Here is an 18,520-nt window from a genome sequence, read left to right on the forward strand (position 1 = left end):
CAATAATTTAATTTAATAATTTAATTATAAATTTAATAAAAATGCAAATAGGCGAAAATTCATTAAAAAATATATATATAGATAGATAGAAACCATCAGGTGCCTTTTTTGTGTATTATATGAAAATTTTTGTATTCTAAAATTTGAAGTTATCCAAAAAAAAGAACTTATAAACTAATAAGAAAAAAATGTTTTAATGATGGAAAAAAAATTTTATATTTTACAAAAATATAAATAGTACTTTTAAACAAAAACTTCTCATTGTATAGCACCGAGTCACGGATCCATTGTACATACATTTTTTTTTCTATCACAGTAAACTTATATACATAACAAGAAAAATAAAATTGTTTCTTTTTCTGCAACAAAATATAAAAATAATATGGAAAGTCATTTTATTAATTTTCTCTCATTTTTTTTTTAATTTGCATTTTTCATTATATTTTACTATTATTTTCATTGTAGTTCGAGTTGTGAAATTTTTTCTTGAATATTGTTATATTTTACAATCATTTTCGTAAATATATACACAAAATTCAGATATTTTTAATTAATACATAGAACCCGTTTTCACCGTGTGGATAAATTTAATCCTCCGAGATGTTAAAGGCAGTTCTACGTCTGCGCAGAAGCTACAAACATTCTGCGCAGTCGCAGAAAATATCTACTGCCTTAAACCGATGGGAAAATTAAATTTAACCCACATGGTAAAAGGGGGGGGCTTATAAAAAGAATAAAAATTCTTTCATGAACTTTTAAATATTATTCTTACTTTTGGAAGTTAATCATTTTTTACATTTTTTTGTCATTTCGTGAAGTTTGATTCTATTTCAGCTAACATTAATTTAAAGGATACTTGTTTAATAATTTTAGTTGAAAATTTTTTTTTCCTACTCACAAAATTATATTTCTGAGGCACCCGTCAGACAAATAAAATTAATTAAAAAAATTCTACTTTTTGTATTTTTTTCTTTTTTGTGAAAATATTTAATTTTTAAAATATTAAATTAATAATTTTCTCTTACATTCTCAGAAATATTCTTCAATCTTAAAAATATTATTTTCCGCATGTATTGAAATAAAATTTGAAAATCTATTTGGAATTTAATAAATATTTCTTTGAGGAAATAATAATTTCTTTGAATGAAGGAATATTTCTTAAAAATCTAAAAAAAAATGACACAACTTTTTCATTTACGTACCTTATGTTAAGAATAAAATTTCTTTAGTGAAATTAAACTATTTTTTGAGTACACATACTATAAGTTTGTTTTTTTTTTTTTTTGATTCGGAGGGAAACATTTTTTAAATTTAATTAAATTTTTATAAATACTTATTTAAAAAATTATTTCTTGTTGACAGTGTAATATTGATGAAACTGAAGTTAATTTTTTTTTGCTGTTTTAGGCTGCTTGTTTGAAATGAACTTGACATTAGAATGACAATTGTATAAAATTACAAATATATATATAAATAAAGAAAAAATTAGTTTTAAAACTTTACAAAAAATGTTGTGTTGATTGTAGATAATGCATAACAAAAAATCTTTCCCCTGATCCATTCTTCATATTTTGGTCAGTCTTAATCTTCAGTCTATTTTTATAATTCAAGAGAAAAACGTATTTCTTTGCGAAAACTGAAATCATCATCCTTAATGCAAAATTCTTTATTATATGTATAATATTTAAAATTTTTGTTTTGTATAAAAGTGAAAAACATGAAGAATCTGGTAAAAATGTTTATAATGAAAAAATTTTAATATATTTCAAAAGTTTAAAAAGGTTTTTCTCCGAACCAAAAAAAAATTAACAAATTAATAATAACACTGAATATACATAAATGATAGATCAAATTGTAAAGATCTTAAAAGTGCCCAATGACCAATGAGTGCAATCATAAGATTTTTATTTAAGATCCATACAAGAATTTCTAATTTCTCGGTTTTTTTTCAAATAATAACACAGAACACTCATACGTTTATTCTCTTTGTATCATGGATGACCGGTACTACATTTTCAAAAAACTATACATTCTTCAGGCCGATAAATTGGTTCAGAACCAGTATTTTTATGAACCCATTTTGGCTCAATTATTTCTTTTATTAAAGAAGAAAAGTCTTTTCATTTTGTTTGTTTTTTTTTTAGGAAAGAAAAATTGAATTATTACCATACTTCACACTTGTGAACGGGATTCATTTTTGTGCCCTTTCGACAGTTGAATTCGGCAGAAAATTCTGGAAGATTTGATAGTGGACCTATTACGCGAAATTTGGCAGGACAATGTGAATCCTTTTCAATTTGAAGGCCTACTGCTTCTGATGTCACCGCAGAACACCAGACCTGTAAGTTTGTAATACATTTAATTTATCTTTCATTTTTAATTTCTTTTTTAATCATAGAAAAATTTAAAAAAATATTCTTCTATGTGTAATATACGGTTAAAATAATTTTATTATAATGATAATTGTTTGCGCATGGAACTGCATACACTTCGCAAAGTTTATTTAAAAATCAGGAAAAGAATTGTTTTGATTATAATGAAGACACGGACGGTAACGAAAGGCCTCTTCATCCCCACCACTTATCGTCCGCGCGGCTCTGGGTTTCCCCGACCAGAATGAGATTGAATATCACCCCCCCACCATAATACGCTCGCTCGCCTCGAGTATAAATATCGCTCGAACACAACGAACCAGTCAGTCTTCGCCGAGTGACCTCCAAGGTGACTTGGAAGAACTGCTAAAAATATATTTTTAAATATCTTTCGTATAAATGGCGTAATTCTGTAAATCAATTCCCAATATTTCTAAAATTCACATATACAGTACTCATAATCAAAAAAGGTTATAGTAATATTTAACAGTTTGTCCTATCAAACAGTAATATGACGATATTGAAAAAGTTAAAATATCTGTTTTACAAATTTCGAAATCAAAAAAAGTGAATTTTAATATCGGCACTGTTAATAATTGGTCATACACCTAAATACGCATAATACATATATAAACGCTCGCTCGCAACTACACTGAAAGGTGAAGAAAGAATTTTTCTGCGCTTGTGAGAAACGATGATTATATAATTGTCTCACTAAAACAATTATATTTTAAAATAATATGCAATGGACTATAATTAATTAGTTGTATTTTCGCAATCATCAATTTTAGTATGAAGTTATAGTGAAAATATTAAATTAAATAATAATGAAAATTAAAATAAATAAACAAGAAATTAAATACATTACAAGAAAGAAAAGAAATGCCATTATATAGATCCAAGTTTTTTTTTATATAAAAATTTCCATCTCTTATTTTATTGAAGTACCTATGAAAACGCGGCATTATTAAAATCAGTCTTACTAATGATTTCCCAATAGAAATCATTGAAATCATAAACCTTAAAAGCTTTCAAGTGCTCATCGTAATAACAATCATTAAGAGACTTTATTATTATACACGACGCCACGAGATTGGCATGGAGGTCTGATTAGGTTGTTCCCACAGGGGCACTCTCATTCTACATTCGGGTGAATTTGGCAATTATCGGTTATCTACGAAGCTAGAGCCCGCAAAGAATCAATAGTGGTCGATATTAAACTTCTAAAGTGAAAATTTTAATTTTTCACATCGATATACCTACGGCTGTGATTTTAAGATCTTTTCATATTTACTATCCCAGATAGCACGTAAGCTTGCAGCGCAATATTGCCAACCTTCCATGGCAAGTTTGCCGCAAGCTTTAAATGTCCCACCTAACCCAAGCTTGCATGGTAAGCTTGCCGAAAGATTGCATTGTAAGGTTACTGCAAGATTGCACAGTAAGATTATCGCAAGATTGACCCGTAAGCTTGCACGGTAAGCTTGTCGCAAGATTGGTGCAAGGTTGCCAATCAGCACAGAAGGTTGCAGCAAGCTTGGCATGCAAGTTTTCTCGTCAACCTTATGGCAAGCTTGCGGAATATAACAAAAAATTTTTGGGGGGGGAATTTATTTTTGTACATACATTGAGCACCTGTTCCTGGGAGGTCAAAAAAATTTACTGCGCAGCCGTAAGTGCTTATGATTGCACGTGCGCGTAGTCCTCATTTTCAATACAAACTTCGCTGCTGATTGGGTAAGGTCATTTGGCAACCATGCACCAACATTGCGACAAGCTTATCGTGCAAGCTTACTGAGCAATCTTGCGATAATCTTACTGTGCAATCTTGCAACAGCATTACACTGCAATCTTTTGGTAAGCTTACCATGCAATCTTGCGATAATTTTACTGTGCAATATTGCAGTAACCTTACACTGCAATTATTCGGCAAGGTTGCTGCAAGCTTACGTGCTATCTGGGATGTTAAAATTCCTTACCTATTATTTTAATTTTTCTTATTTTCAGTTACATTTCTTCAGTAAGTACCCTATTAAAAATTACTTGTCTCAAATTTAATAGCGACAAAAATTAATTTTTCTAAGATACTACATTAATTGGCATTTTCTTTCACTAGTAAATATCCATATCGTAATTTTAAATATTCAAATAACATTATGAATAACTGTTAGCGAACCTTGAATAGTCTCCTTTTCATATCGAGTATGTAAAAATGTATTACTATTTTTATTGTCTTTTAATATAAAATGTTTTTCCATGAAATATTTTATTTGTTATTTAGTATGTATTCCATTTGCAAAAAGTAATTATCGTTGTGTGCAAGTGAAATTTTGCTAATTCAGATTCAGACAGTTCAATTAAAATTAAAAAGAAAATCGTTAATCACAAATTTATTTAAATATATTACCTGGGCAAAGTTGAGGAAAAATAATTGTCGATGTGTCATATTGAGACCAGGTAGTGGTAATTGATCTCTATAGTTTTTAGGCGTCGTTAAATATGCATGATACGCAGCTTTTAATCCTCCATTATCAGCTATATTCTCACCTAATTAACAAAACACAATTTTCATAGTTAATTTATTTTTCAATTATTCATAAATATTTCAAATTTCATCAATTCAGTTAATTTTAAATTTTAATTTATAATAATTCTACAAATAATCAAATACCTAAAGTTTGTTTTCCATTCACGTGACGGCCGTCAATTTCAAATTCACTGTATTGTTCAACAAAGCATTGAGTTCGACTTTTGAATTTTTCAATTGTTGCATTATTCCACCATTGATGTAAATTTCCATGTAAATCGTATTCTCTGCCTAAAAATAAATTTCAATCTTATTTACGTATCTGTGACTAACAGGGATTTAAAAAAAAAATTATTGTTGTAGAAATAAAATATTCACCTTGATCATCAAAAGCATGAGTAAGTTCATGACCCATTACAACACCCATTCCACCGAAATTAAGACTATTTGGATTTTCCATATCGTAGAATGGACTTTGTAAAATACCAGCAGGAAAGACTATTTGATTTTTTGTCGGTGTATAATAAGCATTAACAGCTGGTGGTGTCATAATCCAAGTTGTTTTATTAACTGGCTGATCAAGATTTTCCAAACTTTTTCTCAAATTATACTTATTTATTCGTATATTATTTAAAAAATATTCTTTTTCTTTTATTTGTAGACTGCGATAACGCTCGTCTAATTCCTTTGGATTTAGTATAAAATTTGGAAATCCAATCATATCAGTAATGGCGTTTGCTTTTTCATCAGCTGATTTTCTCGTTTCTGCATCCATCCAATCTAAATTTTTTAGATTCTTTGTGAAAGCTTGTCTAATTTCATTGATCATCATCTCAGCCTGAAAAATTCAAATAATTTCCTCGTAATTCTATTCGATATAAATATCCATAAAATGATTCTGAAGCCTAAGCTAAGTTGTATGAATTTTAAATACCCACCATCGGTTTACTTTTTCCATGAAATACATCCCTGACAAACATAGCACCAATGGCAAATCCCATAACATTATTGGCATCACTGACGCAATACCTCCATTGTTCTTCTCTTCCTTCAGATCCAATAAGAGCTTTTCTAAGTCCCTTGTATGCATCTCGAAATGGTTTCGAGAGACAAGCAGTTAATGATCTGACAGTTTGCCAAATGAGATAGTTATTTAAAATTCTGAAAAAAAATTTTAATTATCACACAGAGATTATGAATAATTAATTTTTTAACCCTAAACTTTTTCTTGCGATAGCATACACACACATACGCCTCGACATCACGTGTAATTGACGTACACTTTTCCTTCAGTCGTATTGCTGTACTCTTGCACAAGTTTGTTCAATTTGGTGAAATACTCAGGAGCATAATTCACAATGTTAGTTTTGCTGTTGACTTTTTTACCCACAGGAATTGTTGCATTTTTAAAATAATCTACCCAAGACATCTGCAATTAATGATTTAATCTTAAAATACACACAAAATTTTCAATTTTTAAATCACTAAATTTTAATAGAATTTTCAGCACTTACGAATGGAGCCATTTTTTGTAGATCTCCAATTTTCATAAGATTATACAATTTTTCATCATCCCTTCTATCCTCTTGAGGCGTTGTTATCTCTGCTATTTTTGTCTCAAAATTAATGATATCCTGCATTTGTCTTCTTGTAGAATTTTTCTCACCTCCTAACAGTACTCCAATCTTAAAAATATTCAAATTCTCAAAAATCAAATAATTTTGCTAAACATTTTAATGGCTAATAAATCTTTTTATTTAAAATTTCTTTTTTAAATACTATTACAAAAATGCTTAGTTACCTTAGTCATATACTCGAGATAAGCAACTAAAACCTTCTCGTGTTCTGTTTTATTCAAATAATTATCTATTGTTGGCAAGGTCAAACCACCCTGATCGATCTGCAACCAAATGCTCAATAATGTTGAATAGATTCCCTTGTATACATTTAATGCAGAAGTTATAATTAAATTTTGAAATAATATGGTTTATATCATTTCAATTTAAATTATAAATCGACCACACAGCACATAATGTTTCGTATAAATATTTTCATTAAAAGATTTAAATTAAAATTTTGGTGTAGGATAAATATTTAGCAAATGGAAATTGTATTCTATTTATATTTGTTTTAGTAAATTTACGATTAAGTAAAATATTTACAATCTAAATTATGTAGGCTGAAATTTTTATTGTATTATTCCAACATAAACTCTACAAATTGAATGTTTAAAGTTTGATATGATATTTTGGCAGGATGTAAATTATTCTTTTCACATATTTAAATTAGATAACAAAGTTGTTATCGCATACTTACTTGTATAATATGCCTACTGCTATTTCTGTCATCTTCATTAACCGCCCATGAAAAAAGCCCTCCCATATTATAACCATTCTGCAATATATGCATGCTCTTCTGTAAAGACCAATTGCTAATATTGAATTTCCCTGTTATATTCCAACCTCCAACATCCTCCAATAAATCGAGCATTGGTTTTGCCCCCAAAGCTTCTATTGTTTCATTTACATCCATACACGATAAATAATATAACTTAGCCTTCTTCTCAGCTTCCGATTTCATTTCAGTTAACTGTTTCTCTGTCATAATACCCAAAAAAAACTTTATATTAATGTTACATTAAATATTATAATGAACTACTTTTGAAAAACAATTATTTCTTTTATTTAACATTTTATACTTTGATCACACCTGATCAGAAGATGAAAGAAAATTATGAGTAATTAAAATCTACGATATAATTAAATAAAAAAAATTTTTATTTTCTTCGAAAGTGATTTGGTTTAAATTTTAGATTATTCCTATACATTTTTTCTAAATCATGTCAAGAATTAAGCTTTATTGTACAAAAAAAAATAACATGTACTGAATTATTTTCCTACACTGAGAAAAATGGACTCACTTGGAAAGATTCCCCGAAAAGTGCCCTCTGGAGGTTCTATCAGAATTCCGCCGGAACTTCTAACGTAATTCCTTCGGAATTCCATCGGAGTTCCAAAGAATTTCCGATGGGATTCTGACGGAATTCCGATTAATTTTTTTCAACATTTTTAGAGTCCTAATTCCGTCGGAATTCCGTCGGAATCCCATCGGAAATTCTTTGGAATTCCGACGGAATTACGTTGGAAGTTCCGGCGGAATTCTGATAGAACCTCCAGGGGACACTTTCCGGGGAATCTTTCCAAGTGGGGAAAATCGAATAAAGTAACTTTTACTACTTTAAAAGTAAAAGCTGATCTGTTCGCAGTTTCTGCGCATTTCTGACAATTTTTAATTCAGATATAGTAAAATTTACTTCTGAAATAGTAAAAATTATTCCGAAAGTAGTAAATTTTACTATTTCTGGAGTAAAAATTGACAGAAATGCGCAGAAACTGCGGACAGTTCAGGTTTTACTTTTAAAGTAGTAAAAGTTACTTTAATCGTTTTTCCATTCTTTTCCGTGCAAAAGAAGCAAATATTGTCCCTTTATCAGAAGATGTTAACTTTTCAAAGTGTTAAATAATGATTATCGATATGTCATACGCCGGTAAATATAACCTCAAAATTGGAACAGAGAACGGTGTCAAGAGACGAAAATAACCTCAAAATACAAGGTCATAGGTTAAAAGACTTAACCTTAAAATTTAGGCTCGACATCAAGGGGCAAACATAACCTCAATTTTTGGACCTAGCCTTACTTCTCCCCTGATTTGACCGAACATAATTTCAAAATTAGATGAAAAATCATGGGACAAACATAATTTTAGAAGACTATAAGTTAAGTAACAAACATAACCTTAATAATTTCCATAAAATTAACTCTAAAATTCAATACTATTTAGAGAAAAAAAATTTAAATTCGGTTTATCGAATAAATTAAAGGGGGGGGGGCGAAATGGAATATTTTATATATGAATTATATTCTTACCAAGAACATTTTTGACGACTAACTGATTATCTTGTTCTAATTTTCCAAAAGTTCCCCACATACTTTTTCCATCCGGTATAGGATTTTTTTTAATCCATCCGCCACATGCGTATTCATAAAAATCATCACAAGGATGAACGGAATTATCTATACTATTAATTATGGAGGCTGCCACTGTGACACAATGTGGAGTAATACAATGCGAACCATCTGCAAAAACAGAACCCACAATAACTTTTTAATTTGTTCTAAAACTTTGTCTCTTTGTGCAAAAAAAAAAAATAACACGAAAAACTAAAAAGTTTCTTTTACTCAGATTTAAAAATTAAAAAACAAATATATATTTTTTAAAATTAAATATTTAATTAATATGGAATAATAATAATGATTTATTTGAATAAAACAAAGTTTTTACTTGTAAGAAACAAACTTTCTGTTTCGATTAAAATTTAGTCAAATCTAATAAATTATTTGGTTCATTCAAATAAAAGTATTCAATTGAATAATTTAGTTGAATCAACCAAACGTTTGTTTAACTGTATATAGCAATGCATTTTGATTCAAAACATAAAATTTGGTTGTTTTAAACAAATTTTTCTCTTGAGTGTAAATCAAATAGTAATATTTTACTAAAAAAATTAGTGAAAATTTCTACTAATTTCAATTAGTGAACGAAATCTCACTAAATTAAAAATAAATTATTTTTAACTAATTCATATTTGAAGAGTATTTTAATTCTAATAATTTATTTATAATTACACGGAAAAAATTTTGGTTCACCGGTTGTGTACTGGTTAGTTAAAAAAATTTTGTACTTTAAAAACGGACATCAATTATCCCGGTTTGGTGCAACCTATGTCCCCTATAGTGCGTCTAATGTCCCTTACAGCGCTTCTGACGCGCCAAATCAAGATAACATTTGTCCTCAACTCATACACTGTAAAAAAATTAGGGAGTTAACGTTACTGGGAGTTGGGAGTTAAAAATCAACTCAAAAAAGGAGTTAATAATTAAATTAACTCCTTAAAACCAACTCCCTATAGGCATAAAATTAACTCGAAAAGCATTAATTCCCTTCGCTTCAACTCCAAAAGGGTGGGACTTTTATAGCATCCCCTAGGGAGTTGAAATTCAACTCCTTTTTTTTACAGTGTAGTACAACAGTAATTCTACCGTAGATTATGCGCATCTGATGCAAAAAATTTTTCCGTGTATTATTTTTAAAAAAATAATTAATCTGCAATTTACCTGCAGAAATATGAAGAATTCTCGATTCATCCCAAGAACTTTTGCTACTAATTACAATCGATAGGATTATTACCATTAACAATAATCCACAAACACTGATTAAGAGAAATCTCTCTAATATTGTTCTTGCTCGCCATAAAGTTGCCCCTTGTATTATACCCGACTATAAATTACATAATGCACAATAATTATATGAAAAATTATTAATATAATTATATTATTTTTAATTTACTTATAAATAAATATAAATTAATATTTTCAAAAAACGAATAAAGTAATTTTTACTATACTTTTGAAAGTAAAACCGGAACAGTTCGCAGTTTCTGCGCATTTCTGTCAATTTTTTACTCCAGAAATAGTAAAATTTACTATTTTCGGAATAATTTTCACTATTTCAGGAGTAAATTTTACTATTTTTGGAGTAAAGTTTACTATTTCTGGAGTAAAAATTGACAGAAATGCGCAGAAACTGCGGACAGTTCTGATATAATATTAAAAGTCTGTAATTGAATATTATATTGAATTTTTCTATAGGTGAAAAAAATATAATAATTGTTGATTAATTGAAAATTTTATTGAAAGTTTCTATAAGTGTTCAAATAGTATTTTTTTTGTATTTAATTTATCAAATTCTTTTTTTTCTATTATGCTTACGGAATGATATCTAATATGTGTAGCAGATGTGCTTATTCTTTCACTGTTCAATGCGATAGATCCAATGCTGCTGTTATCATCATCCTCGAATTCCGCCTGTTTATACCTAGTCATCTGGAAAAAAAATTGACATGCTCCGATTAATTATTTTTTTACGAATTTTTAATTAATAAAAATTAATAATAATAATTAAACATAATAATAATAATTAAACATAATAATAATAATTATACATAAAATAATAATAATAATAATAATAACCCAGATAGCACGGAAGCTTGCCGCAAACTTACCGTGCAAGCTTGCCTAAAATAACAAAATGTCCCACCGATAGCAAGCTTTCAGTGAAAGGTTGTTGTAAGCTTGCCATGAAAGATTGCTACAAGATTTCGAGGAAAATTTGCAGCAATCTTTCATGGCAAGCTTACAACAACATTTCATGGAAAGCTTGCTATGGGTGGAACATTTTGCTATTTTAGGCAAGCTTGCAGCAAGCTTCCGTAATATCTGTGAATACATAATAATAATAATAATAATAATAATAATAATGATAATAATAATACATAATAATTATAATAATTATTATTAATTTTCCAATTATTATAATTAATACTTTATTATTATCTATTTATTTAGGTATTATTATTTATTATTATTATTCTAATTTTCAAATGATTATTATTATTATTATTAATGCTTTTAATTTTTTTTAATTTTTTTTTTATTATCAAGTTCTTTTAATATTTGCGGTGTGTTTATTAAAACTGTGTGACATTTAAACATTTAGTAACTAGATCTCAAAGAAACAGCAGATATATGTTTGTCAGAAATATAATATCAACAAAATTGAGAGAAATTCATTTTGAAACGCAATTTATTTTACACATGAAATAAAAAGCACACTAGAAATAATTTTTATTATTAAATAATTAAAATAATTTCAAAAAAAAATTATTTTTCCACTTTTTATATGAATTAGATAAACTCTGATTAATTTTAGACGACATTTTTTTTTGTTATAAATCTATAATCTCCAAGTATAATTATTAGAAATTATTATTCAATCATGACAATAGAAAAATGAGCTTTTTAAATAACAAATTATTTTTACTAATTTTGACTAGAAAAGAATTTTCAAAATTGTTATTGTATTTAATTTATATTTGTTTCAAAATGTAAACTTTATATTTTATAAAATTTTTAACATATATATATTGAAAAAAAAAATTATAAAAAATAATTCGTTTATTATCACAAAATTTGGAATTTGAAAACATTTTTCGAATATAGCAATAATGAAAATTTCAAATATATTTAAATTTCAATTGAAATATAATTTGAATTCGTGTAAATATTCTAGTTGTTGATAAAGGAAGTTAAAGTGACTGACAATTGTGTTTAAATTTGAAAATGCAAAATTGCATATACAGTCGAGATGTTTAAAGACGCAATTTTAGTCTGAACTAAAAATACAACAGTTTTTGGCGCTCTCTGCTCCTATATATTTGCAATAATAATTTCCAGTCGCGTGTAATAATTTTCAAAATTTCAAAAACCGAAATTGAAACAATTTTATTACTTATTATTCAAATGTCAATTAATATTAATCATATATGTATTTTTTTTTCTTTTTAATACTGTAATAAAAAAAGAGGAATTTTTTTTATTAAAAACAATAAACAATTTTGTTGAAATTTAAATAAAATTCACAGTAGGAAAGAAACACAGTGTAATGTAAATTATGTAATGTAATAACAAAAAAAAAATTATTACTTAATTATATTAACGTTGACGCGTATAATGTAACAAAACAAAAAAATTAACAAACAATTTTCCAATGCATTTGAATAACAAACTAGTAGTAGTGTATTATAAATTTATCATTCGTAATTAGATTTCTCAATTTTTTTTTTAAATAATTTTTAATTTATAATAGAAATAAAATAATGAAAAAAATTTTTTTTTTAATTTAAAAAAAAATTAAAAACAATTTTTTAATTAATAATAGTAATAAAGTAATAGAAAAAATTAATTCTGTTTAAAAACAATTTTTAATTTATAATAGAAATAAAATAATAGAAAAAATTTATTCTGTTTAAAAACAATTTCTAATTTATAATAGAAATAAAAAATAGAAAAAAAATTAATTTTTTTTTTAACATTCTTGTCTAGTTTACTAATTAATCAAGAGATAAGATTTATGAAAAATAAATTTGTGTTTATTTTACTTTTTTTTTTTTGGTATATTTTTTTCCACAAAAAACTTTGAACGGCGCCTTTTTTAAAATTACTTATCCATATTTTCACTGTTTTTTTTTTGCTTTCTCACTTAATTAAAAACCATTTTTGTTCTTTTTTTTCTAAGGGAGAATAAATTTTTTTTTTTCTCGAGAAAATAGATTGTTTTCTTTTTTCTACTAAATCATATATAGAAACTATTTTTGAAACACTGTGCTTAATTAAATTGAAAGGGCAGCACAAAGAGAAGTAGAAAGAGACTGGTGGCAAAATATGTGTCGTTACTAAAGCTGTTCATCTCTCAATATATAATATATGTGTATTTGAAATGTATGAGACGCGCAAGCGTGACAACCACAGAATCACGCTTTTCATTCACCTATAAATCTTCATACATAAGAGAGAAGAAGAATAGAGAAAATTATTTGTGTGTGGCTGTGTGTTTGTATACGTTTGTGAATGCGTGCAACAGGAAGATAGTACTTGTGAGCTTTAAGGTAGTTTTAAGTAATTCGCGCGAGACCATTGAATGTGTATACATATATACATAATACACACGTATGTATAAAAGAAGATTACACATTTTTATTCACATTTCATATACATATATATATACATATCAAATGAAGGAGTAGGTTAGTGGTGATGCTTAATAAGGTCAGGGCTATATTGAGTGCGTGAAGAAGCTGAGTATAGAAAAGAAGATTATGGACCATCAGATTAGATGCAAGCTGATATTGAAAATCGCTGGCAATTGTATTATATACATATATGATAAATGATTTTTTTCCCTCTGCCCTTTTGTTATTTTCTCAAAAGAAAAAGCGGTTTTTTCACAAAAACGCTCTTATTATTTTTATTTACACCCAGAGAAAAGATATATATTTGTCTTAGCACCAACTAGACTTTTTTATTTTGTTTGGAAATAAATTTTATTTGGTTTAAATAAAATTTTATTTGTCTCAAATATATATGTTTTATTTATATCGAATAAAATTTTTATTTAAAACAAATAGAAAGTTTAGTTGGTGCTGAGACAAATATATATATATATATATATATATATACGTTTATTTAACTCAAATAAAATATATTTGATTTAAATATAATTTTTCTCTGTGTGTATATAGAGAATAAAAAATTTTATTCAAATAATCGGTTACATGATTATTTTCAATTAAATATTTATTTTAAAATTGAGGGGGAATTTATTCAGGTAGTCCACTATACACCGTAGTAACCGTGTAATAAGCGTAATATTATGTATTATCTTGTGATAACAAGTAATGACTCGTAGTAACGTGTAATAACGAGTAATTTTGCGTAATAACGAATAATTATAATTTTTTTTTAAATCACAACAAAAAATGTCAACATATAGTTAAAAATTGAATGACTTATTCAAAAAAAAATGCGGGAATTGATGCTATGATTTCATTTCAGATGGCGCTGTCGAATGTTTACATTTATTCGACATAATTCAGTAGTTTTCTGTGTTATACAAACAGTGTCATTTTGTGCAATTTTTTCGAAAAAAAACCGATCTCTTTCCTTTCTATCTCGTAGCCATCAAATTTAATCGGTCTCTCTATATTTTTCCTGTAATCTACACGTAAAAATACGTATGTGTACTAAATTGCAGTTCTTCATATACAAAAATGTAGAAGTTAAGGGGGACGGGTTAATTTTTTCGAAAAATTTTTAATTAAAGTTGAATTTAATTAAATTTTAAAGTCTTTAAGCTCATGAACTTAAGTATAATAAATGTAACATTTTTCAAATTAATTATTTAATTTGTTTGATATTTATATATATATTTAAAATTACGCGGTACGGAAATGACTAAGTTAAAACTATAGAGGGCGTACGAAGCGCGTCCTTTTTTTTCTTCAGAAAAAAATGGCTATGATTCAGTTAACACATAAAATTAGTCTCTCTAAAAATTGGAATTATTACAGTTTTTTAATGATAAGTTCACAAATATGTAGAAGCAATTTAATAAAAGTTTATATATTAAAGTGTTCATGGTGAATATATATGTATTTTATTGACAGTCATCACAAAATCCAGTTTTCATATAAAATATTAAATTGATGCTGTGGCCACATGGCGTGACAAAAATCTAAAGTCAATTAAAAGTTTCGTGAAATTATTGTCTTTGAACATAAAATATTGACAAAACCCTAAACAAATTAATTAAATTTCACAAATTAATTTTGTTTTTATTGATAATTTTTTTTATAATATACTCTCTAAAAATTAAAAACAAAATATTTACGTAATGCATTAATTTTGTTTTTTATATAAATATTTCATAAATATTCGATTTATCTAAGAAATTTCTGGACAATTATTATTAATAAATTAGAAATTGCATTTTATTAAACATCCGAAAGTCGGAACCGCGTCAGTACAGAACCAGTATTGACCTATCAAACAGTATAGTTTTCCAACATTGGGAGTAAGTCGGATCCGAAAATCGGTATAAATCCAGTATCGCGCCTGTACCGAGTGCCGTAGAAAGACGGATCCAAAACTCGGTACCGACTTGATGCCGCGCCAGCAGTCATTTAACATCCGAATCGGTACCAACTGCTCGTACCGGCATTAATTCTCCGAACCAACCGACGCGGATCCGAGCCGGTTGTTCAATCCGGCAATAGTCCGAGTTTTCCTCCTAGGAAGCGTAATAGGGATTCCATTGTACAGTTTTTCGACCAATAAATTCCCCCTCACTTTTCATTTTTGTCCATAATAATCAAATGTTTATCAAAACAAAATAAAAAAATCATGAATTTTCATTTTCGTTAGCGTAAATAGTAATTTGAGAATTTATCAGAAATATGAGGTACATTATTATGTCAAAGACACGTGTCGATAGTGAAATAATTTTTCTGACATCCCTTGTATATATATATATTAAAACAGAGGTCTGATACAGAAGTAAATGCCCCTGGGAAATGATAAGTCGCTGCCTTTGAAAAAATAAATTGTGCTTCATAATAATACACAACAGAAATGATGAACAACTTTAATTTCATTTTAATTAATTTACTCCTAGTAAATTGTATAGTAAATTGTCGTTTCACCTTTTTTTTTTCTAAAAACAACTTCCAATGACACTATAATATTGATTTAATTTCAAATCCACTTTGTCAGTTACAATTCCGTTTATCTTCTATAAAACCCTAAATCCCCATCTGATCCAAATAAAATTAATTAAATAACATGTTTACACTCTTCTCGATATAATTCTCTATATATAAAATATATTAGGAGAAATACTAAAATTTTAATTAAAAAATAAGAATTTTAATTTTTATTGTGGATCAAAATTTTTTCTAAAAAAAAAAAATCTTTTCTTTAATAATATTTTTTTTAATAATTTTTTATTCTTAAACAAGTTTTTCGGGGAAAAGTTTTCTTGGCTAAAAATCAGATTTTGAAATTGACAAATTTTTTATAGATTAAATGAAAAACTTTGTTTCAAATAATCACACGCAAATAAATCTTCATCCGGAAAAGCGATATATTTCACTAAAACTGCAAAAATTTTCGCTGTTCTAAAAAAAAATATCGCTGTTCCAGAGAAAGTTATCGTTGTTCCAGTTAAAAATTTTTTTTTCCGTGCAGTTTTAAAAATCAAAAAAGTTATACAGAAAAATGTTAATATTGCCTGAAAGTAATATTGGTCCTCAAAAGAATTAACATTTAAATTCTTTAAACAATATAATGTTTGTATAATTGAATTTCGTCGATAAAATCCCAAAATAACACAATTATTTTCATAGAAAAAAAACAACAAAAATTTGTATAAAAAACGACCATTTTTAAAATAATTTTCAAATAATTAATTTGAAATAAACTATAATCTTTTCAAAATTTAATTTTAAATTATAATAAATTATAGAAAATATAAATTTAAATCAAAATTATCATTTAAAAAATGATAAAAAATATTTTCGAAAATTGTTTAAAAATTATGAACTACAGAAAATATAAATTCAAAAGATCAAAATTATCATTTACAAAAAAAGTGATTAAATTTTTCGAAAATTAGTTGAAATTTACTAAAAATTAGTTGAAAATGTATCTATCTTTAATTAAAAATTGTTATTTCATTTTTCAAAAATTAATTACTTTTTGTATACAAATAAATTAATTATAATTATTATTATTATATATTTCCAATTGAACAGAAAAAAAAACATAGAATAAATTTTAATTTCAAATTGCATACATTTTAATTGAAAATTAAAAATAATTCAATTAATTAAATAATAAAAATTCCATAGAATAAAATTTTTTTTCCTCAATAAGGAAGGAAGATTATTATTATTTTCTTTTTTTAATTTTATAACTACTACTCACCTTCACTGACATCTTGCTGGGTCACTGTCACGCACTATGTACACTGATATCAATAATATTAAAAATTATAGGGTAAATTTTTTATGTGAAGAAAAAAAATTGATTTTCCTTTCATTCAAAATGGAGAGAATTTGAACAAAAACAGTTTGTCGACCTGTCAAAGAATGTAAACTATAACAATAAGACGTTTTATTGTCGAGAACATGAAAATGGTCTTGTGCACTAGGATTCTACCCCCTCTTCAAACCCTTTATTGATTTTCAAACCAAGTATATATAACGTTCTCCCTGCCATCTTTACTAAATATTTTGAAAAAAACACCTTCAAAAAAAAACAAAGAAAAAATATTTTATAATTTCCAAATGAATTTAACATGGAAAATCTATTATTTGTTCTAATTCTTATTTAGCTGAATTTTTAATTAAAATCTAATTCTCATTTAGACTAATTTTTATATTTATTCTAATTCTTATTTAGCTTAATTTCTATTTAAATTAATTCTTCTTTAGCCAAATCTCTATTTGTTCTAATTCTTATTTAACTGAATTTTTAATTAACATCTAATTCTCATTTAGCCTAATTTTTATATTTATTCTAATTCTTATTTAGCTTAATTTTTATTTAACCTAATTTTTATTTGGCCGAATCTTTAATTATTCCTTTTCTTATGTAGCCTAATATTTTTTTATTCTATTTGTTATTTAGCCTAATCTCTTATTTGTTCTAATTCTTATTTAACTGAATTTATTTAGTTATTTTTTAGCTTAATTTTTAATTAACATAATATTTATTCTAATTCTTATTTAGCTGAGTTTTTATTCAACCTAATTTTTATTTGGCTCAATATTTATTTCAGCTTTCATTTAGCTAAATTTGTATTTCTTCTAATTCTTATTTTGCTTAGTAATTATTAATTCTAATTCTTATTTAGCCTGATCTTTATTTATTCTCGTTCTTATGCAGTTAAATTTTTATTTTTTGTAATTCGTATTTAGCCCAATCTTTATTTATTTTAGTTCTTATTTAGCTTAATCTCTATTTGTTCTAATTTTCATTTAGCTAAAGTTTTATTTAATCCAATTCTCGATCGACCTAATTTTTATTTGGCATAATTTTTCATTTCTCTAGTTCTTAATTACCTGAATTTTTTATTTCTTTTAATTCTTATTTAACCTCTGCTCT

General features: G+C 26.5%; 1 protein-coding gene across 2 annotated transcripts; it reads right to left on the reverse strand.

The window, feature by feature from the left end:
- Window positions 1–1,266: 1,266 nt before the first annotated feature.
- On the reverse strand, window positions 1,267–17,569 carry LOC127290332 (endothelin-converting enzyme homolog). 2 transcript variants are annotated; one of them, XM_051318833.1, is made up of 13 exons: window positions 17,339–17,569; window positions 10,730–10,843; window positions 10,076–10,238; window positions 8,828–9,037; window positions 7,216–7,496; window positions 6,701–6,799; window positions 6,414–6,584; window positions 6,180–6,328; window positions 5,838–6,060; window positions 5,278–5,737; window positions 5,044–5,190; window positions 4,780–4,919; window positions 1,267–2,339 (listed from the first exon to the last, which is right to left on the reverse strand). In XM_051318833.1, exons 1-13 carry the CDS (start codon window positions 17,348–17,350, stop codon window positions 2,163–2,165), a joined length of 2,346 nt encoding a protein of 781 aa, XP_051174790.1. In that variant the 5' UTR covers window positions 17,351–17,569; the 3' UTR covers window positions 1,267–2,162. The 2 variants fall into 2 exon arrangements, with proteins under 2 accessions (XP_051174790.1, XP_051174791.1); XM_051318834.1 differs by lacking the exon at window positions 17,339–17,569 and adding an exon at window positions 12,958–13,257.
- Between the last annotated feature and the right edge of the window lie 951 nt (window positions 17,570–18,520).

The sequence above is a fragment of the Leptopilina boulardi genome, unplaced genomic scaffold (assembly GCF_019393585.1).
Source record: "Leptopilina boulardi isolate dan_hultmark-lab unplaced genomic scaffold, ZJU_Lbou_2.1 LbouV2_59, whole genome shotgun sequence".
NCBI classification, from domain to species: domain Eukaryota; kingdom Metazoa; phylum Arthropoda; class Insecta; order Hymenoptera; family Figitidae; genus Leptopilina; species Leptopilina boulardi.

Bases quoted from the DNA above. Each gene is read 5' to 3' on its own strand.
- LOC127290332 (XM_051318833.1), bottom strand. The intron at 7,497-8,827 runs GTAAGAATATAA...GTATTATGACAG, and splicing joins AGTCGTCAAAAATGTTCTTG to AGAAACAGTTAACTGAAATG. The intron at 5,191-5,277 runs GTGAATATTTTA...ATTTATTTTTAG, and splicing joins TCATGCTTTTGATGATCAAG to GCAGAGAATACGATTTACAT.